The 21,680-nt window shown below is 40.5% G+C and overlaps 1 protein-coding gene and 1 long non-coding RNA gene across 2 annotated transcripts in view; one reads left to right on the top strand and one right to left on the bottom strand.

Moving 5' to 3' along the window:
- MYPN (myopalladin) overlaps window positions 1-19,405 on the bottom strand; it is a 48,417-nt gene extending 29,012 nt beyond the window's left edge. Inside the window, exons 1-5 of the mRNA XM_015632623.3 lie at window positions 18,918-19,405; window positions 11,189-12,127; window positions 3,989-4,164; window positions 2,384-2,435; window positions 249-396 (exon numbers count right to left, since the gene is read on the bottom strand). Of these exons, the coding sequence (XP_015488109.1) occupies window positions 249-396; window positions 2,384-2,435; window positions 3,989-4,164; window positions 11,189-12,126 (1,314 nt within the window). The 5' untranslated portion in view covers window position 12,127; window positions 18,918-19,405. The remainder of the gene's footprint in view (window positions 1-248; window positions 397-2,383; window positions 2,436-3,988; window positions 4,165-11,188; window positions 12,128-18,917) is intronic.
- The window catches only part of LOC117244655, a 50,302-nt gene that overhangs the window by 12,228 nt on the left and 16,394 nt on the right, over window positions 1-21,680 (top strand). The window contains exons 2-4 of the long non-coding RNA XR_004498131.1: window positions 1,097-1,241; window positions 3,002-3,059; window positions 4,010-4,129. This is a non-coding gene — a long non-coding RNA (uncharacterized LOC117244655). The remainder of the gene's footprint in view (window positions 1-1,096; window positions 1,242-3,001; window positions 3,060-4,009; window positions 4,130-21,680) is intronic.

The following is a 21,680-nucleotide window of genomic DNA, read 5'->3' as shown; positions in this document are numbered from 1 at the left end:
TGCACAGATTCCCAGTGCTGGCTGAGCCTCCTGCTCCTCCTGCAGCTGGGGGAGGAAGGTGCCCTGCCCTTGGCCAGCAGCTCCAGGTTAACTCATCTGTGGACTGTATGGCTGCCAGGCTCAAAGCTGAACTTCAACAGCAAAGCAAATGCTAGAAAATTTGGGGTTCTCAGTCACAAACTGTAGAAGAAGCACTTTATGAAGAGCTTGTTTTTAGTCCTTGGAATTCACCATGGTGTCTCCCTTACCTGGTTAACTGGTGCTGACACAGTCTGGACAGGGACAGACCCAGGCTGAGGCACAGCTGATGGTGCCCTGGTGCTCTCCTGATGCTTGGTTGCAGTTCTGACAGCAGGAGCTGCTGCATTCCCAGAGGTGTTGGCTGGCTTTGGTTTGCTGTGAAATATTACCCAAGAACAAGTTAGAGCTGTGTGTGTGTCCCCAAGTTACGTCTGTCTCAGCTACATGTCAACCCCAGCCTCACTCCTGGGGCTGATTTCCTCCTGCTCTGAGCTGGTTACTCCTAAATTACTCCTAGGTAAAGCTGCATTTTTTAACTCAGCCTGCATATCTGGCCACTCAAAGATCTCTTGGTTCAGCTATGCCAAATGCAATCAATGGCCTGGATTCACCCAGTTGTGGCTGTCAGCAGCTCAGAGCAGCTTGAGAAGGCAATGCTGGTTTCACACAGAACACTGCTAGTTTTTAATTTGTGAAGAGCTGGGCAATGAAGGTAATGAAAATACCACACATTGCTTGGATACAAATTCAATAATTAATTGCTGAAAAATAAAAGAGAGACATGCTTTCTGACCAACAGATCATCAATTTTGCTAATGTACAGATTGACACCTCTTCACTTTGTGGTTGCTCATATATGGAAATATAAGACTTGACACTTTTTAATTTTATTGCTAGGTGAAATAATGCAGACAGTGAAGAGCTGATCTTTTTATTCAGCTTGAGGTCACCCCAGTAAAGCTGGCCTTCAAAACAGGGGAAGCTTTCCCCAGAGTGAAGATACAAATGTGATCACTGACTGCTCTTTTAAACATCTTTCAGCAGCTGTTCTCATATTAACCCCCTTTAGTTACAGGTGTTCAGATTCCTGTGATGAAGCTAAGCACAAATGAAGATACTCTCCTTATACCCAAACCTGGTCTTTCAAAATGTGATTATTTGAGGACATCCTACTATGATGTCAGAGCAGCATTCTGAGAAAAAAATAATGCCTTGATGAGGTGAGTGATTTAGGGATGCCTTCAAGTGATCAGGATCATGGTCAACCCTAATGAGATGAGTGTGAAAAATAAAAAATGCCTCTGCCACTTGGACAAGTCTGAGCTAGAGTGGAAAAGCTCACCATTCATCCCAGACCAATTAGCAGTACATGCCAGGCTTGAGATTTAACCCCTAACATTTATCCAAGTCCATAAACCAATTCCAGCTGGAGTATTTTGTGACTTTGAAGTTTAAATTGCGTACAGAAGGATTTGCTGTCAGCCAGAGGCCTTCAGTCAAATACACTGCAAATGTCTCCTCTTTGCATTTTAAAAACTGGCATTTGTGATGAGTGCAATTCTCCTTAGAGATGGAAATAACCAACAGGGTGCACAAATCTGGTTATGGCCTCTTTTATCAAGCAGTGGTTGCTTTTCATGTGGAATCTGTGCATACAAAGGAGCTCAAAATTAAAGACTGATTATTTTAGTTTTCAATCAGTCTGACTCCCTTTCTAGCTAATAAAAGGACTTTGATTCTGAAAGAAATTTAACAGCATTGGATCAGGTTCTAAACCATCAGGGGATGGACTTCATTTAGGAAAAATAAATAAATGAATAAATAAACATTTCCCAGATTTTAGATTGCATCTCACATATTTTTATAATTAAGTAGTCTTTTATAGCATCATTTCAGTTCACTGTAGTGCATGTCTATTAATTTCTTAATCTTAAATCTAAATAATCAGTCTCTACCTATATTCTGCCAAAAAACCTTGTGTATTTTCCTGTGAGAAATTGTACTTTGTTCTTTGTCCAAATCAAACATTTAAATCAGCATTTAAGCTGGATCTAGTCAAATGGCTTTTGTTTAAATAAATTAATTTTAGAATTTCAATCTTTATGGTAACATCTTCCTTCTTATATAAATATTTAATATTAAAATTTCAATTATTAATCTAGAGGACACAAAAGTAAACAAATGTTTGTTCCATGCTATTTGTAAAGCAAACAAACAAGCAGCCAAACAAAATTCAACCCAACCAATCCAAACTCATCATAAACAGAATGATAACGTGTTGGAAGCTGCAAACTGAAATGTCTGCACTTGTGGGTTTTTTAACTGTAAGAAATGTGGAGGATGTAATTGATTTTAAACTTACTGATCCATTTCGTCTCTGATGATTTCACCTTCAGAGTCAGAAGAAGAGATGCCTATGAAAGAATTTAAAATAAATCATTTAGCAGAGGGTTTTTTGAGGTTCTCTTTGAGTGCCACAAAGCTTTATTCAGATTTCCTGTGGAGCTCTCTATGGATATGTGTTATAAATCTGTGTCCAGACTAAAGATCCCATTGCAGGGGAAGTGACCCAGTGTTCCATACTGTGCAAGGCACAGAACTGCTGTTGAGATAAGGCAGGTTTGGGAGGAGGTGCAGTTGAAATAAGGAGAACATCCAAGAGGGATTGAGTATACCTGGGTGCTCCTCAAGTTCTCTTTCAGATACCATTATGGTTTTTGATTTAGCCAAAAACTAAATCAAATCATTTAGTCCCTATTTGTTGTGAATCAAGTATGAGATTTCTTCTCTCAGACACCTGATACATCAGATGAGAAGGAAAAAGAGAGACCTGGAATCACAGCTATTATTCTCCAGCTAGTGCCTTGTACCACCATATGAAGAAGATACTAGCTCTGTTTACTGACTGCTGAGAGCTACTGAGACATTTTACACTTCTGATTCTGCCTTTACTCTGCTTGAATTTGCATTTTCTCTGCAGCTCCTGCCAGTGAACATCTCCATCAGCCATGGCTCCCATCCAGCATCCTCTGAGTTGGGTAAAAGCAGACCTTGGCCCCTGTCTCTAGAACATGTAAATCCCTGCCAAGCACAGACATCTCCCATTAATGTCAGGGGCAGTGCAGATACTAAAAAAAGGATTTGTCCTTCCACTGTCAAGTTGGAGACGTGGAAGAAGAGTAACAGCAGAACAAAATTCATCTTTAGGGCAGTGCTGTAATTTATGAATGGTCCCACTTTGCTCAGTGATGGTGCTCTCAGTTTCTCTGAGAGAAAAAAAGGAAATAAAAATTCTATATGTTTATTTTAAGTTTATTTTAATAAAATAGCACAATAATGGGTTCAGTCTAAAATCTTATACCCAAGAAAGTGTTAAAAGGAAATGTAATAAATACACCACTCCTAGACCTCCTAGGTATAGTAAAAAGAATAAGGAAAAAGAAAAGACACCTAAATCTGCAAATATATATTCTGTTTGATTTACAGCATCTACTGGACAAGTAGAATATCAAATAGATGCCATATTAATTTAATATGGGTTAAAAGATCCCAAGAAAGAGTTAAGAGGAAGCTGTCCTACATTCAGTTTGTAATAATGACTGTAGGGCAAAGGGATTAATAAGAATTAGACACAAAGTTTAGTTTCTTACACCTCTGTAGAGTTCCACAGACAAAAAATACAAGGTGTTTTCAGAATCTGAATATTTTTAGACTTGGATCTTGCAGTGGGATATATAAAATCTCTGGGAAGCAACACAATAAAATGTAAGGGCTGCCCCCTTGTCTGAAGAGTGTTGTACAGGAAAATAAAATGATATTTTTAATGATGGAAAGTGTTGACTCCTGTTATGTTTTTTATTTTTTAAAAAACAAAACTAGCACAATTAGCAAACAAGATACATAATTGTTTCTTAATCCTGTCTGACCAGTTCCAACCATCAGTTTTTTGCAACACTTGTAACATTACCTTCTATGTAAATCTCTGCAGAAGTGGAGTCTGTTCCATAGATGTTGGAAGCAAAGCACGAGTAACGCCCTGTGTCCTCCTCAAAAGCTTCAACAATAATCAGTGAGTGTCGATCCCCTGTCTGGATAATTTGAATGTCTGGTGAGTTTTCAAGCTCCTTCCCTTCACAGTACCACCTGCAAAGCAAAAAGAAATTGTTTTTTAATGCAGACAAGTGGATAACTAGGATGATCTTGTTTGGAGTCTTTCTGATGGTAAAATTGGTAGGTTTAGCCTGAAGATTCTGACAGTACTGCAGGCAAGTGTTGAATCAATAGTCATAGGAATAAAGTATTGATGATTTTAATAATATTTAATAAAGAGTAAAAGAGCTCTGAATTTGTAACACAGCTCTGAATTTCTCTTGAGGTACAATCAGGTCTGTGTAGTGGCTTAAAGTGCAGCGAAAAACACCCAACCCTAAGGGAACAAATATCCCTCAAACTTGTGTTTCTTAATTTCATGTGAAATCAGGATGTGACTGAAATTTGTCTTTGCTTTGCCATATATTTAACACAACCTGCTTTTTATAAAAGAAGTGTTTCAGAAGGTAAGAGAGTTGATCTGTTACAGAAAGAGCCAGTGAGGCGGCTGCACCAGGAATGCTGTTCTGCACGATGCTCCTCTTTAAACACTGCTGCACATCCAAGGATCTGTTGGGCCCTCTGGAGCTTTCACACTCTGATCTCAGGCATTCCTAAGTCCCTCAGGGTTCAGAAGGGTTGTTTCAGTGGAAAATGCAGGAATCCACACAAAAGGAAAAGCAGCACCTTCACAGAGATGTGTCACTGGCAGGGAGCACCAGCTCACTCTGAGCTGGTAGGAGGGGAGGGCAGGGCTGCAGAACAGAAGCACAAAAAGCAGGTGGCTCTGGAGAATTAAAGATCCAAATTAAATCTGGGCTTTATAAAGAAGATGTATTGCTATGTGTAAAGATCCAGAGTTAAATGTTTGAGATAATACTCAGAAATATCTGTATTTATAGATAACTAGCTAAATTTGAAAAGCCAAACTTCAGTGCATTCATCTTCACTGTAACTTTTCAAAGAAAGAAATAAAGATGATAGATAGATGGATAGATAGATAGATAGATAGATAGATAGATAGATAGATAGATAGATAAAAAATGCCTCAAAAGTATTTGTATTTTCTTAATGTGACTTTTTTAATTACATGTGATCAGCTAATGCATCTCCTGCATGTGAGGGTGGGAGCTGTCATACTGGCAATATTCTTTCTTCAATTGACTTAAGAAAAAGTTTCATCCATCTTTTTGGTAACTTGGTAAAAGAACCTGTCAACATCTGACTGATACTACAGAAAATAAGATTGTTGTGGAAAGGATAAGGATAGGTTTTTAAGTGAGAAATTGTAATAATTAATATCTCTTGTCTTACACTGTAAGATACCTCAATACATTTCCATCTCAGATATTTTAGAAAAGCATGAATAATTTGTTTGACCACTCAATTGCAGAACATTTAAACAAATTTGTGCTACAAATTAAGTGTGAAAAAACCCTAATTAATATATTGATAAAAATAATTTCTAAACAATCCATATCAGCAGAAACCCAGAATATAACAGAAATATAATTGAGAATAGAGGAAGGAGCCTCAAGGGGTCTCTGAGGTATGAGGGGTACAGATCTAGCACTTAAATGCCAATTCTGTGGGTAAGCAGAGGACCAGGCCCTATTTGTGCCCATCCAGCACAGCTTCCTCAAAGCACACAGGGCATTCCCTGCATTTCATCCACACCAGAGACGCCCTGAGCTACCTTCTGTCAGTGCTCACTCTGCACTTTCCTCCTTTCCATTCATGCTGCTCCTCAGACCTCAGTGGGACTTGTTTGGGATGCAGAGTTCTGGCCACCAACCAAAGCCATGGCAGCACCTTTGGAAACTGGAGAGCTCATGCAAAAGCAGCACAAATCCAAGATGCCAGGTGAGCTGGCACATGTGGAAGGCTGAGGAAAAACCCCCTGGCTGGTCTGGCTCAGGTTACAGATCCACCTAAGCCAGCAGGCTCCCCTGCCACTGGCCAAAAGCAGACCCTGCAGGGAGGTGTAAGAACAGAGGGAATGTGTACCTGTGTAAATTCACTTATTGCTCTGGAGGGTGTAACCATCCTCTTTAACTTCTTTCCCAAGGTGGGAAGCAGCACTTAAAAATAGTTCTAGAAATGTGAGATCACTGGTGTTAAAATCATTATTAATAAACTACTTCTCCCTCTGAGGATTTCATGATCACAGTACCACTGCCATTATTTTCCAGTAGATTAGACAGTATGGTTCCTTGCTAACATTTATTTTGAAAATACTAATCTGTAATTATTTTTTATTTATTTATTTTTATTTATCTTTATTTTGAAACTATTGGTTTGCATTTTCATTCAAAATACATTTCCTTTAAAAATAATTACCTTTCTACCTTCTGATTGACTTCTAGTGGTCACATTCTGTCACAGTCCTGTCAGATCCTCTAAAACAAAACCTCTTCAAACAGAAGGAACAGCTACATCTGTTTTAAACTTTTGTCCATAATTGCTTGCCCAAATCTGGGATTTTTACCAGTAATACTTGGATACAAAGGGGGTTTTTTTTGGAGTGGTTCCCCAGAAGTGAGTATCACATTTTCTTTTCTGTTCAGTGCTGTCCTTACACACCTGGAGGTACAGACACCATAGCTCCAGTTGGCATCCAGAACACAAACCTCCAGTGCTTGGGATAGATGAACAACTCTGCCAGGAGCAAGCAGAGGAAATGTTTAGCACTCCCAAGGGAGAAGTGTGGTAATGTGCATTACAGGGTCCACTGAAAAATGTCCTTTTCAAATTATTAATGCCTTTTGGAGTTCCAGACTTGGGAATTACACAGGGTTCCTGTGATACTGAAGGGAGAATTTAAAAAAATTCTATCTACAATATGGTTTATTTTCAAGAAGTGCAGTTGGTGACCACTGAAAACGGTCACATTATCAGGAGAGAAGGTTCATGCAGTTGTGTGACTACAGGCACAAATTTGGTACATGAATGTACAAGTTGCTTTTTAGGTGTGTAATTCACGTAGGCAACTGTGTACTTTGGGACATGAGTCATGGCACTTACTCATGTCTTTTTATATACCTACCTCATGCCTCTTCCTTATATTGTAGCCTTGTTTTAGGGTGTTAGCCTTAGCAGATATGAATAAACATTAAAGGGAGTACTCATGTTCTAGGATTTGATTTCATTTTCAGCAGCATCTTTTCAGAGCATTAAAATAATTTGCATAGTACAGTGATATCATATTTTTGTGTCCATTTAAATATGTTTTCTTACCCAAGTGGCACACTGAGTAAAACACATTGCACAGAATGTGTTATCATTGTGATAACAATGTTATCTGTGATATCATTGCCATTAAGGTCGAAGTCATTGTGTTACTGATCAGCTTTTCCAATTAACCTGTTGTGTTTGTGCAAAGTCTGTATCACATGCTTTTGTGAGGCACAATTTAATTTTAATTTCCTATAAGCAAATTTAAAACCACTGTGTAAGCTAATTTTTACATTTCTTTTATTAGTATACAAATATTATATTCCTTTAGTAGACTCAAACCGTGAAGCAGAATCGAGTTAATTGTTATTTTCTTTCCTTCAGGTAGTCCTAAATTTGCAGCATCAGTGATTTAAAACTTCAGGACTTAACTCCTGTGTTTAGTGTGTTCTGTAGTCGCTCCTTTCATCATAATGTTCAAGTATTTTGGGATTAAGTTGGAAAAAAGAGCTTGTTGTGGGAATGTTGTCTCTTTGTAATGCTTACAAATGAAAACCAACGTGAAGTGAAGCTTCGTGGCAAACTTTGGTCCAGCCATACCTTCTCCTTGTTAACATTTGGTTTTTTCCTTGCCCTGAGAGCGTGGCAGCAGTGAAATGTCAGTTCCAGGGGGAGTTCTGACATTGAGCCTCGTGGCACGGCTGAAGGAGCAATGCTCTGCCACTGACATTTCATTCCTGCCACGGATTGCAACCAGAGCTTCCTCCTGCAAGGCAGGCTCACATTAAGCACAGGCTCACCCCCTGTGCCAAATTCATCCTAGATCTTAATCCATTGACTTGACTGCAGCTGAATGTAAGAGAAGTTTGGCTCTAGACTCTGAGCACTAAAACAGGGAAATGCTTTCATTTGGCAGCCAGGAAGAAAAATCTTAATTAATCTTGCAGGGTTTCAGAGTTTCTAAAATTCTGTGATTAGTTGCAGGTCTGGCCTCCTCAAACAAAGCAGCATAAAATGCAGCTTTTAAGCTTTGTATGCCTATGTTAAAGAATGTTTTCATGGAAACCTTATGACATACAGCCTGTTTTTAGAACATTAAATCCTCATGACACTTCCAGGATAGCTGTGTATGCCAAACCATGCAATGTGATTCATCAGTAAAATTAACCTAGGAGTGATGTGCCAAACAGTTTGGAAAAATGTAGACACCTCTGAACTTGAGGGATAAAGGAGTGACTCTCCCAGAGGGGAGTAAATGTCACACCTAGCATTACTCATAGAGAAGCAGAGCTGTAGAAGGGAGCAGGAGCAGGAGGAAGCACTTTGGAAATACACTATACCTTTCTCTCAAAGGCTTGTTTCTAACCCAGGACAGTCAGACTAAAGCAGTCAGCACTAGCAGAGCTCTTCAATTGCCAGCTGGGGTTTGAGGCACACATCCTGTGCTTTGTCACAGTCTTTGTCACTTCTGTGACGCTGCATTCATGATGATACTGAGAAATGGCTAATTTCTCACATGAATTTCTAGATGGGTTGGCCAAATGAGCTTCCTCTGAATTGGGGGTTTGTTAAATTAAAGCTGAGTTACCTTAAAAAACAATCAGGCAAGTCTTTCTGTATTCAGCCAAGAGGACTTGGCTTTCCATATCCTGGTGCTTCAGATGAGTTCCCCCTTTCTTCTCTTCCTCCACCATCCAGTTTTCTTTCCCTCAGTGAGCCCTCATGCAGCACACCTGTAATGCTTTATCATTCCCATGGTTTGCTGATTTGATAAATAATCAAAATGTTTTTTTGACCCTGATCCATCATGAATGTCATTTAAACCATCTTTTACATCAATTGGGTTTGGTACTATCTTGCTTTCAAACGTGATATCTGCCCCTCATATCTTCCAGTCCTTTCTATCCCTGTGATCAGCTTCTTTCTAAATATCCTGTCTCTAATTTCTCTCTTATAATCCCCATTACATCAGTCTGCTCCTAGTGTTGACTGATTAAGCTCCATTACAGAGCTTGCTGAATCCTGTTCTTGTTTCACAATGCTCTGGGTTCCCACAGTACCACTTCCACTTAGTAATTGTGTCTAATATATGCATTATAAGTCACTTGGGATGCCTTTCTGTGCTTGAGAAGCCCATTTTAAGTCAAAGGTCATTAAGCTTGGTTTCATCAGTTGCTACCTTGCCTGTCGGTCCTTTCCTGGGACTGCTGATTTTTTTTATTCCTTTTACCTATTAAAATCTATTAAAATCCTTCTGTCCTTGCCCAGCTCCACAGACACTAAACTAACTCACCATAAACCTTGAAAAACTCTTGTCCTCCAAACAAGCCATTTGGTCTGAGCACAGTTCTGCTCACAGTTCCACAGCTATGGCCAACAAGATGCCTCCTTCACTCTTTCGGAAGCTTTGCACAGCAGATCAAAGATAAGCACTATTTTTAGGGAAAAAGTGCTGCATTCTCCTGGTGCCCATGATTAATGGTACACAAACCCCAAAGTACATTCTGTTTTCTGATTTCCTAGTGCTGTGGCAGTGACTAACAAGGCCACCATCACTGGAAGCATGTGAATATTTATCACTCAGTCAAGTGACGATTTTTACGCCCTCTCTTAGTGTTACTTCTGCACTTTGAAAGAATTTTGGATGAAAATGACAAAGTTTTGTTAATAAATAATTATGATCAGGAAACTGTTCAAGGAGCCAGCATTCCCAGCTTTCTCCTTAATAGACATACACACACTAACACAAGGGAGAGTTTAGAGTTCCCCCCTTGTTACTTATCTTTTATTTTTTAGTTTAAATTGTGAAACTGAAAGCTGAGCCTGATCTTTCTCTTGAGCTTTAACTGCTTGGGACTAACTTTCCCTAGGGGACTTCTTTCTCCCTGTCCCTAATTTCCTAATCTGATGAACTGTGCAGAAGTGTAGTAGCTCCTGTACTGAATGGCATTCACGTAAGTAGCTTATTAATGAATCAAAATTACCAAAATCAAATGTTGAAATAGAAATTTCAATTAAAAAGCTTCCATTTTTGGGGGGCAAAAATAGGCCCAAGTTATATCCATTCCTGTGGCATCAAGTGGCTCCTGAATTGGGTACACCAGTATTTTGGTCATCCCTGGATACCTCCAGGATGAGCCCTCGTTCCCAGCTTCTCCTCTCTGCCCTTGCGAGGCTTCGGTGACTTTGTAGTGTCAGCTTCTAATTCTGGTGATTGTTAAACACCTAAACTTGGATGACACAAACACCTTGTCACTTTTATGTATGTCAACAGCACAAACATGACTGCTGGTGTAAGGAGAGTGTTGTGGCCCTCTGGAGAAACACCAAAATTGAACATTGTGTGTTGGAGTACAGTCTGTGAACAAGCCATTCAGTGTTCTGAATACGAAGAAAGCCAGATTGAGTTTGTGTACAGGTCCAGATATGTAAAAGAAGATGATTTCACTTGTTGTCTTTGCATTATAAACTATGAATGATGAAAAGTGGAAAAGTAATTTCTCTCTTCCAGGGATCCTACTGACGTTTTTATTATCCAAAGGATTTATCGAGGCAAATGCAGAGAGAAATAAGCAAGAGAAGTGTTCAGAGAGTGTTGCTATTAACTTAGGGGATGATATTTCCTGCTTGTTTTCTGTTAAAAACCCCTGAATTTCTGGCACTGTTTTCTCTTTTAGTCAGACTCCTCTACGAGTTTCAGGGCTGAACACAATACAACATTTGTAATGGCATAAGCTCCACCAAGGGAACAGCTCAAAAGTGTTAATTCAAGCAGTGGGTTTAGATTGAAGTAGAAATAATAGTAGAAATAGTAGAAATAATGTTCTTCCCAACCAAGGATTTCCCACCTGCACACACCTACCATTACAGAAATACAAAATGACAAGTGCAGAATTATGTTTACCTGACTTCAGGTGCTGGGATTCCTACCACAATGCAGTCCAATTGCACTTTGGATCCTTCAGGAACCTCCCTGCTCTTCAGTTTCTGAGTAAAGCGTGGTGGTTGTCCAAGGGGCTCATCAGAATATACAGATGCAGATTCTGACTCTGTTTTCAGCTCTGAGCTTGTTAATTGAGCGATGGATTCCAGGTTTGCTGCCTGTTGATCATCTGTTTGTTCAAAAGCTTTCTCTGCTTTGTTTTCCAAGTCTTGAGCTGTTGGAATGGAAAGCCTTTCTCTGTTTTCTGATGTGAGAGACAGGCTGGAGCTACCTTTTTGAGCAGACTTGTTCTTAGAATCCATTTTGCTCTTGTAGTTTTTGCATGTTCGGGGTCGTATTCTTTCAGAGTTGTGAGCTTTGAAAAGCGACGAGAGCTCCTCAATGAAATCTGCTGCCTTGTTCAGGAATTCCTTTTTGGATTCTGACTCAGAAGGGAGGTGGTGTTTCTTTAGATCTTGAGAGCTCCCTTTGGACCCCCTTGTATTTCTGACATGTTCCTGACAGAAGTTGGAGTGCAGGCCATTGTCTGATGTTTTCAAAGCTGTAGACTGGGCCATTTGTTTGTGTTTCCCCGCGTTGTTCAGCTGATCTGGGGGACGCTGTGAATGTGCCTGAAGCTCATCCTGTTTAATTTCCAGTGGATTCTGATCAATAGCTTGTCTTGCCAGGTTTACACTTTGATCAAGCTCTTCTTGGCTCAAAAAGGCCGAGAGATCTGGGAGGTCATCTTGGGCAGCTACCTCATCTGAATCACCAGAAGCATTGCCATAGTGGAAATTATGAGAAACTGGCTCTGATCTGCTTCTTTCACTCTTCCCTTGATGCTTAGTTTCTGCTAAATAACTCTCTCTCAGAAGCTGAGATATTGAGGTTGAGGTTTCTAAACTGTCGTCTTGCATGCTGCCAACAGAAAGGACAAATAGGACCACGCCTTATCAATAGCAATTTTTTGGATTGAACACAATGACAGGCTTCTGAAAAGCAGAACACAACATTTTCAAAGTGCATCTGTGTGCTGAATACTTGCAAGTACTTGTAATATTTGAAGCATAAGGGTGGCCCTGTGTTAAAGGCCTGCTTCTGCACATCCTGCCAGACACTGTTGCTTTTACCCAGTAAAGTTCATCTTTCATCACTTTCTGCTGTCAGTAGCCTCACATAAATTAAGTGTGGTATTTCCTACTCTGTGCAAGGCAAAACTTCAGCTACAGAGCTATTAACTGAGTTTCAATGTCAAGTCTTCATCATTGCTGATGTGTTTCTTAGCTAAGAAACAATCTCATGGGATAGATTAAGTGTTGGCTATTTCAGGGACTGAAAGTTGTTGAGAATAACAGTACTTTAAAGTGAAGTAAATTTAGCTTGAAAAGCACTGAAGTAGTAAGTAAATGAACCCTCAAAATCGTAAGAGGGATGTGAGGGGGAAGGAGAAAGAACTAAAATATTCTATAATGACAATTTTTAATGCATTATAGGAAGCTATAATGGTGCTCCATAGCTTCCTAAATCCAGTATTATTTCTAATAAGCTGTTTAAAGTAAGTAGAGAACTATGTCATTATTTATTTAAAGTAAGTATAGAGCTGTGTCATTATTTGATGGAAACATAATTTGTACTACAGAGCTTTCAGAATCATGTTCTTAGGTCATCCTGATTCATATAATATTGCAGTATTTCTCCCTGGAGTGTGAGTGCCAGCCCTCATTCTTTATTTACAAAAAGGAAGGTTTCAACTTAAGTTGTTTATATTCTTCTTCAATGAATGAACATAGAGCTATCATAATCAGATGTGCATTTTGAGACCTTAATCCCTCTGCTTGAGGCACATTTTTTATACTGAAATCCTTTTCCTTATGTAAATTTTGGGCATTTTAGATTTGTTGCTTTTATTTTCATAATATGAGACAAAGAAAATCACTAAGACTACAGAGGCACCCAATCAAAATATTTCTAAATTTGTACCTGTACAAAGAATGAGGAATAAAATGCCATATTTAATATATTTTGAATATAAACTGTAGGCTTTTAAGCACCCTGTCCAGTCCCTGCAGCTGAGCCAGGGTCTGTGATACTAATTGAACACTTGGCATTAAATTATCTGTGGCACATAGAGAACATTGATTTGGGAAGCCCACACGAGATAATATCATGAGCTGTTTCATGACTGGACAGGGTTTATAATTTAACCTCTTAAGAGTACAAAGAGGCCTCCATGAGGTTTAAAGTTCCTGCTCAGTAGAAACTGCTTTTGCTTGCTCAGCTTTCCCTCCTTGGGCAGCTGTGGCACCTGAGTGCAGCTGAACGTGTTTCAGGGCCTCTCTCAGCTTGTTTATGTGCTGATCACAGATTATGTGCTGGAAAGGTCACAGCTAAAGCTAGTTTCAGCTCCCAAGAGTTTAAATACATTTAACATAAGGAGTTTACAGCCTGGAAGACAGACCTGTCCCATGAATGAACTGCAGCCCTAGAACCTTTCCACACGAGGCTCTGGCTGAATTAGAACATCCAGCTCTTGGTAGCTTTACAGGACACAGTGGAAGGTTGTATTTTACGTGGCTGGAGAAGTATGGATTTTACAAGGTGGCAAAATTGAGCTTGCTGCATTTCTTGGCCACACTTTCTGCAGCATTTCAGAATGGCACATCTTCATCTCAGTGTCTGGAAAGGTCATCAGAGCTGAAAAAAGGTGATGCAGATCTTTAGAGGACACTGCATGCTCCAAGTAGGGAAGGAATATTGTGTGATCAAAACCTGAAGTCAAATGAACTTGAAGAACTCCTGCAATGTTTTTGTCTAAAGAGTATATGAAAGTTATATTGAGCCTATTCAGGGTTTCATTTTCCTCTGTTGCTGTGTCTGTTTCAACAGAGGTTGTTAATCACAGTGTAGCTTTTCTGCAGGAAACCATAGTAAAGCAATTGTGTGTTCAGTCTGGTTATTTGAGACTTTGTTCTTGGATATCTTCTATTCATCTTTTGATGAATTGAAAGCATTGAAACATGAAAGAAATCATTTCTGCTAATTTGCTAAAGGAGTGTTGCTGCAACATCAGGAGCTACTCTCAAAGATCTGTTTAGGCAAAATAGTTTTATAATTCTAGCTTGTAAAATCCTAGTGAGGAAACCGTTGTCTGATAGCAAAGGGAGGAGAACAAACAGTTCCCCAGCTAAGAACCTGGAACAACTTCCTTCCTTCTGCCCACTGGAGCAGAAGAGGTAGAAGGGAGCAGAGTTCTTCTAGAATTGGAAAGCAAGATATTAATGAGAACAAATCTGATGCCAAATTCTCAATACTTAGAGGGCCATCACTTTTCTTTAGAGCTCACCCAGGGTCAGAATTTTAAATCTAACTCTTCTCTATTTTCAGCTTGTAGAAGATGACTTTTTATTCTATTTTTAGGAATGAAGTAGTTGGGTTCTAGTCAAATGTAGCACTTTGAGGCAGCGATTGTCTTAAAATATTTTGAATTATTTGATATTTTTAATTGAATGGAAAACGTTAAGTTTCAGTGGGTGTTGCTGTGAGGCTACCAAGCAATCCCATTACAGTTATTAATTCTGCCTTGCTTTTGCCTTGAGAAATGCCCAGTTTGTTGTGTTGGGGTTTTTTTTCCCCCCCAAAGAACTGTGCTAATTGTAATTGCAGATGTCTCTGCTGAGCAGATAAGTGCAGATAACTGTGTTGAGCAGGCAGTAAGAAGGACAAACCAGTCAAAACACAGTGGACAGCAACCTGTGGTGGCAGTGAAAGCACCAATCATTGTGCTGACTGGAAAAGCATTGTGATGAAGCTGTATCAAGGGCAGGACTTGCATTGCTGGTTACAGGTAATGTCTTTAATTGCTGTTCTTTGGGGGGGGAAATGGGGCCAGCAGCAGCCTCTGGGTCTCTATTCTTCACTGGCTCATTACCTACAGCCCCAAACCACAGTGTGAGGGCAGCATTTTTGGCTTTCCTGGGACACCAGCTGCACTGACCTTGGGCACCTGCTGTCTCGAAAGGCACCAGAGCATGGCATGAACAAAACTGACTCCATGAATTTCTTCACTCTGCTAATTCAGTTTCCATTAGGCAACTAATTGAACAAGCTTTGAGTTTCCAAGAGCCTATAGTTATGGCAATGTTCTCTTATTAGCCAAGTGATCTTTAGGATTAAATATTCACAAAGGTAGAATTGGTTTCCACAGTTTGTTTTGGCAGTGGCTTGACCTGAAAATCTTTACATGGAAGGGAGGGAATATGTGCCACGGGGGTCTTGCAGAGTGTGACTCCAAACACTTGAATTTCTTCTTGTCTGAGTTTTCTTAGACTCATTCCTGAGTCACCACTGAAGGAATCTGAGCTTTTCCTACAGAAACAGCACCAGTGAAATCTCTGCAAGCTTAAAGGAATCCCAGATATATCTGATGTATCTCTGTTTTATTTGGTGAGAACAGCTTCTAATGCTTGATGCCCTAAAGATAATTTTTCAAATTTCTGGCCTTTACACAGCAACTCTCTGCATGCCCAGCACCTCAGTGTGGAAACCAGAAAAATTAGCAAATACTAGAGGCCATATCTGCTTCGGGATTAATTTAATTGCACGTAAATTGCATTTACCCACGGAGAGTTTAACATTTATGGGGCTGTTCCAACTGTATGAAAAACAAGGCAAGGGTTGACACATCTGCCTTGCAGACCATGGATGATGACAGTGGCATTCTGGTGTGCCTGCAGGAATTCTCACTTAGCAGATGCCATTGTCACCAATTCTGGTGACAATGTTGACAAGCTGTGGCTGCTGCAAGACAGCTCTGAGCCTCCAGACACAGGAAGGGTTAGGCTGGGGTAGAGGACTTAGGTTAGCACCTCTGTGTGCTTGGGGGTGTGTGTGTGAGAGCTCTTTAAAACAGTGTTTAGAAAACTGTGTGCAGGAGGGCGGTTTACTTTTCTGTTTCAGACACTTGAGTGGCTTTGATTTCCATTCCTTGTAATGAGTCAGATAACTAAACTCCCAGTTCCAAGTAATGTAATTAAATATGGAAAACAGAGAATCTCCAGGCTCAGGAGTGTAACAACTTCTCATGGAAACAAAATCCCTCAGAAATGGGATGGGATAAATCCTCTCCCCAAGTTACTCTGGGGCAGACTCTGCAAGAGCCCTGTGTGCACTTGGAGTTGTGCCCTGGCCCATGACCTCACTGTTACAGTATTGGGCACCCTGAGCAGGAGGAAATACCCAACTCTGTTTCAAGGGAAAAGCACATTAAGTGCCCTCTAACTTCTTTTATACTCTCATATAATGAAAAGGCCTTTTATTTTTCACTCTGATCACAAAAAGTCTTCCTTATTTCGTTAATTAATACTGTCCCTCAATAATTCTCAAAATGAGAACTGAGACCCTTTATCCCATGTCTCAAGTTCCCTTTTGCTCCTCAGTGAATCTCCATGAACTGCAAGGCAAACAGTATCTTGAAGGAACAACATCTCAATGAAACAAATACATTTTCAGGTGATTTTTAAATTAGAAATTGAGAAAGGAAGACAGGTGATGGCTCTTTTGAGGCCTGCCTGGGATGCTTCTGCATCCTCCTCTCCCACAGCCAGGCCTCAGATATCAGGTGTACTTCAAGTGCTCACAGTGTAGAACAAGTTTTTATTGATTCAAGTAATGTATATAACCCTCTTTCCTTCAAGGATTGTCCATAGGAGAAAAAGTTGATATGAAAGGCCAAAACAGTTGCAGCAGAGATGCACAATTTGGTGCTGAATGTACATAGGGAATTCCTCAATGAAAATATAACTAACAGGCACCAATATTCATTCATCCTGGTTCAAACACAGACACAGCACCCTGCACACCTTTTCTCATGGTTGTGAGCCAAATGATTTCAGTCATTTCTGTGAGTCCTGCTGGCAGGATGTGGGAGCAGTGCAGAAACCCACACATCATGTGCTTGAGGACTGCTACAGCTTTCCTACAAATAGGGGTTCCCGGTGGAAAAGGGAATTTAAGCGTTAAATTCGACACAGAAGAAGTCTGGATTGCATTTTTCTCCTCAGCTTTTTCAGTTGTGCCTTCCTTTTTGTCCACTGTTCTGTCTTTTTGATGTATTTTCAACAGTCTCTCTAACAACATTGTAACATAAAAGCCTTCGTATTTTAATCATATTTTCAAACTGCAATGTTTAGATGAGATTTCTATTCTACAGGAATAATTTTCCCAGTCCTGTCCAATATTCCTGTTTATGAAAGCAAGCACTAACCCAGTTAAGTTTTAAACAGAAAAGTAAAATGGTTTCTTTTTTTTTCTTTCCCCCCACCCCATGGTTTAGATTACAATTGAGGTTGCATTGCCCAATTGCCTTTATAGTATTGTGTACATTTAAAAAAAAAATCTTAATGTAGTATCTATGTGCAAACATGCCTAGACTACTAATTGTTATCAGCTGTTGATAAAAAAAGGATTCCTTCAGTACCACAGCAAGACCTGCTGTAAAATCTCTAAAGAATGCACAGGAATAAAAACCAGCACAGAGCACACAGTTCCCCTTTGTGCTTGGTACACTCTGCCATGTGCAAGACCTAACTCCTGAACTGACTATAAATTTTTTTTTTATATGTAAATATTACTTTGCTCAGCTACAGGAATGACCACACTTGCTATTGCTGTTTAATTTTGTTAGCTGAAAACCAAACAAATTAAAGACAGACAAAACCAAAGAAATATCCTGACCTTAGGAACCTTCAGGTGGTGTAGGAGAGGGAGAAGAGCAGAGTTGAGGTTTATGAAATTGTTCCATTAAAACTTGCTGGTTTTGTTTTCACTCTTAAACTCTAGAGCATCTTCACAAATGTAAACCAAATGACCCAAACAAAACTGCTGATAAAGAAATCAGTGTCTCTAGCACGATCTGTGTAATGTTCTAGTAACATATGCTCAGGAGCCTTTCTGTTCTCTGTCAATTGTTGATGTATTATTTGGTAAAACTTAACATGAGCTTCTGATTACTGCTTAATGTTGCAATATATTGGGCCAAACATTTGCTACTGACAGTCAAATACTTTTCTGAGAGAGAGAAAGAGAGCAGAGGAGATAGTGAGAGCTCAAGGGTGAGAGCTATGCCCTTCTAGCAGGACTGTTTCTGCAGCTGTTGTGTACATTAATCCAGAGAGCAGATCTCCCTGCACTAAATATAGCCACAGGGGTCATTTTACATGACAGAATAAATAATTAAATAAATAGAAAGCATTTAACTATGGGGGGGGGGGGTCACATTAAATTAGGTTTGATTTTGCTTAAGAAGGAATTCCAAATTACGGCATCTTGGTTTAAGGCTGAGTACAAGAATGTAAATATTTCACTCCTCCATTATTTCATGAAGGGAAGATGAGCAGGAAGAGGGAAGAATCCCAGCAAGGAACTTTTCAGGTCATTAGAATCTTGTTGACTCTTTAGAGGAGTCAGAGTGGCTCCGAGGGATTTTGAGAACCCCACCAATGCTATTCAGGTCCTTCAGAATTCCTCAGAACACCGTTTCTCTTTCACTGCCATGCACCTACCTCAGCACAATCTCAGTCAGTTTAAAAGGTATCTGTTCCCTGTATACGCCTTAGCAGCTAAAATTAGCATTCAAATATATATCTTATCAAACCCTTCTGCCACACTCTGCAAAACCAAAATGTAGACCAATCTGAAATTGAGGGATTACCTTTTTTTAATTCCTCCAGCTGCTGCTGCTGCCCAGCCCTGGCAGTGAGTAGCGCTGACAGTTATCCAGAAGTGTGAGATTAAAGTTAAGGAAGCGAGGGGATCCTCCGAGTCCTCAGGAACAGAAACAGCTAGGAGGAGTCCATAAAGAGTGAAGGAAGTTAACCTTGGTTATTGTGAGGATGGCTGGAAGGAGCTGGACAACCTGTCACCACCGGAGCAATAGCATTTGTCAGTTTGCAGGTCCCAAGTTATTTTGAGCAGTGTAAACCATGTGCCCGCGGAGCATTCCACCTCATTGGACAGGGAATCCGCTGCTCCCACAGCACCTATGGGCACAAGTGCCTGCTCCTGGCTCGTGCAACAGCCCCTATAGATGCATATGTGGGTTTTGCTGATTCATCCAAGAGGCTCTGTGGTGGCATTGTATCGCTCTTGGCAGCTGCTTTAGGCTTCAGCCTTTTCAAATTACTAGTGATGGCTCTTTGGTTAAGTTTCCATCAGAGCTCCAAGGTTACGGTCGCAGGGAAAACCATCAGCTGGGAACGACATAAAGGTTTTGCAGCTCCGAAGGCAAACTCTGCAAATGTGTGATTTAGATAGTAAAATATTCCTGACTTCATCAGAGTGTTCTGTTTAATAAACAGAGCGAAACAGTGCGGAAATCCTTCAGGATGACCCGAAAATACAGATGCTCAAAAAGCTAGAACGTCTAAATTTGTTATGGAATGCACAGAAATGAACTGATGGAGGAAAAGCAATTAAAAGAGGCAATCAAAACTAAGCAGTAAATAAAACTGAGAGAGAAACACAGGTGGAATAACTTTGACACACTTGAACCAGTACACAGAGAAACCCTGTTGCTATATAGAATTTCATTGCTTTAAACCTTGACTGGCTAAAACCTGCCACATCACTTGGTAAAGACAGAGATGAAAATTTTCATTTCTACTCTTCCTACACAAAAAGTGGTCTGTCATTTTAAACAGTTTGTCACCCTGCTGGATTGTTGATATTTTATTAAAAATGCTTGTCACAATTCTGAGTTTAAAATATTACTAAAATATTATGCATTTATGATGGGGAATTGATATATAAGCCTGTTCATAGCTAATGATGTAAGAGCTGGCTTCTTGACCTTCTCCCAAATCTCTCAAAACATTATCAAGTGAACACCTGTGCTAGAAAAGGTGTTCACCTGTGGAATGGAGCTCTTCAGAAAGTTATTTTATGAGTCATAACAGTACAAAAATCAGAGAGGAAGGCAATTATTGCATGTAAAATTTCCTGAAGCATTCAGAAGAGAGAAAGTGAGGAAACTTACAGACTCAGATAAAGGCAGTTTAATAAATAAAACAGAAGTTGTGCACACAAGCAGATAACAGCAAGGGTTTCACATAAAATCATAAAGTAAGCTGAGTTAGAAGGGATCCTTAAAGATCATCAAGTCCAACTCCTGGTCCTGCACAGAACCTTCCCCAAGAGTGCCTGAGAGCATTGTCCAAACGCTCCTTGAGGTCTGTCAGGCTTGGGGCTCTGGCCACTCCCCTGGGGATCCTGTTCCAGTCCCCAGCCACCTTCTGCTTCAAAAGCCGTTTTCTAAAACTCATCCTAAACTTCCCCTGGCACAGGTTCAGGCTGTTTGTCCAGGTCCTGTCGCTGGTCACCACAGAGGAGAGATGGTTGCCCTGTGCCAGGTTCAGAATCCAACCCTTTCCCCTGCTGAATTTCGTATGTTTGATGATTACCCAGTCCTCCAATCTGTCGAGGTCTCTCTGCAAGGCCTCCCTGCCTCCAGCAGAGTCAGCAGCTCCTCCCAGCTTTGTATCATCTGTAAATTTGCTCAGTATCCCTTCCAGTCCTGCATCCAAGTCATTTATGAAGATGTTGAAGAACACAGGGCTGAGGATGGAGCCCCACTTGTGACAGGTCACCAGTCTGATGTCTGTCAGTGACCCCATCGACCGTCACCCGTTGCACCTGACCCGTGAGCCGGTTGTTCTCCCATCCCATAACGTGTCTGTGGGATGGACATTTTGTCCAGAAGGATCCTGGGAGAGACAGCATCAAAATTTCAGATTTACTGCAATGCAGAACGATGGCATCAACAGGCTTCCCGTGAGCAGCTTGGTGGGCTACCTTGTCATAAAAGGTTTGATAAGCAGGACTTCTCTCTCACAAAGCTGTGCTGGCTGTGACCAACAACTGCATTCTTTCAGGTGTTTTTCAATGCCTCCCAGAATAATCTTCTCCATAGCACTGCCAGGCACTGACAGCTTTCATTTCCAGGGTCCTCTTTCTCTCCCTTCTTGAAAACTGGGACAACATTTGCCAGCTTCCAGTTAGCTGGGATTCCCAACATTGCTCAGAAATCACAGAGAGAGGCTTTGCAATGACATCATCTGTTCTTTGTGGATTCTTGGATGAATCCCATCAGGCCCCATGGATTTGTAGGGATCCAACTGGAGCAGCAGATCCTGCACAGTTTTAGGGTCAGCTGGAAATTGAGCATTCTCTCAGCCATGGTCCTCCAGCTCAAGGCATCGAGACCCCCTTGGTCCATCACCCGTGTTGTAAAGAATGTGTTACACAGCTCTGCCTTGTCCATGTCCCCGTTTGTGAGGTGACCATCCTCATCCTGGAAGGGGCTGGTGTTATTTCTACACTGTCTCTTACCATTATTCTATTTGAAAAAAACCCTTTTCATTGTCTCCTACAGTTCTGTCAGTTTCAACTCTAGTTGAGCTTTGGCCTCGTGAATTTT

Source organism: Parus major, chromosome 6 (assembly GCF_001522545.3).
Source record: "Parus major isolate Abel chromosome 6, Parus_major1.1, whole genome shotgun sequence".
In the NCBI taxonomy this organism is placed as follows: domain Eukaryota; kingdom Metazoa; phylum Chordata; class Aves; order Passeriformes; family Paridae; genus Parus; species Parus major.
The sequence above is the reverse complement of the archived record's forward strand: the minus strand, read 5'-3'. Positions and strand labels throughout refer to the sequence as shown.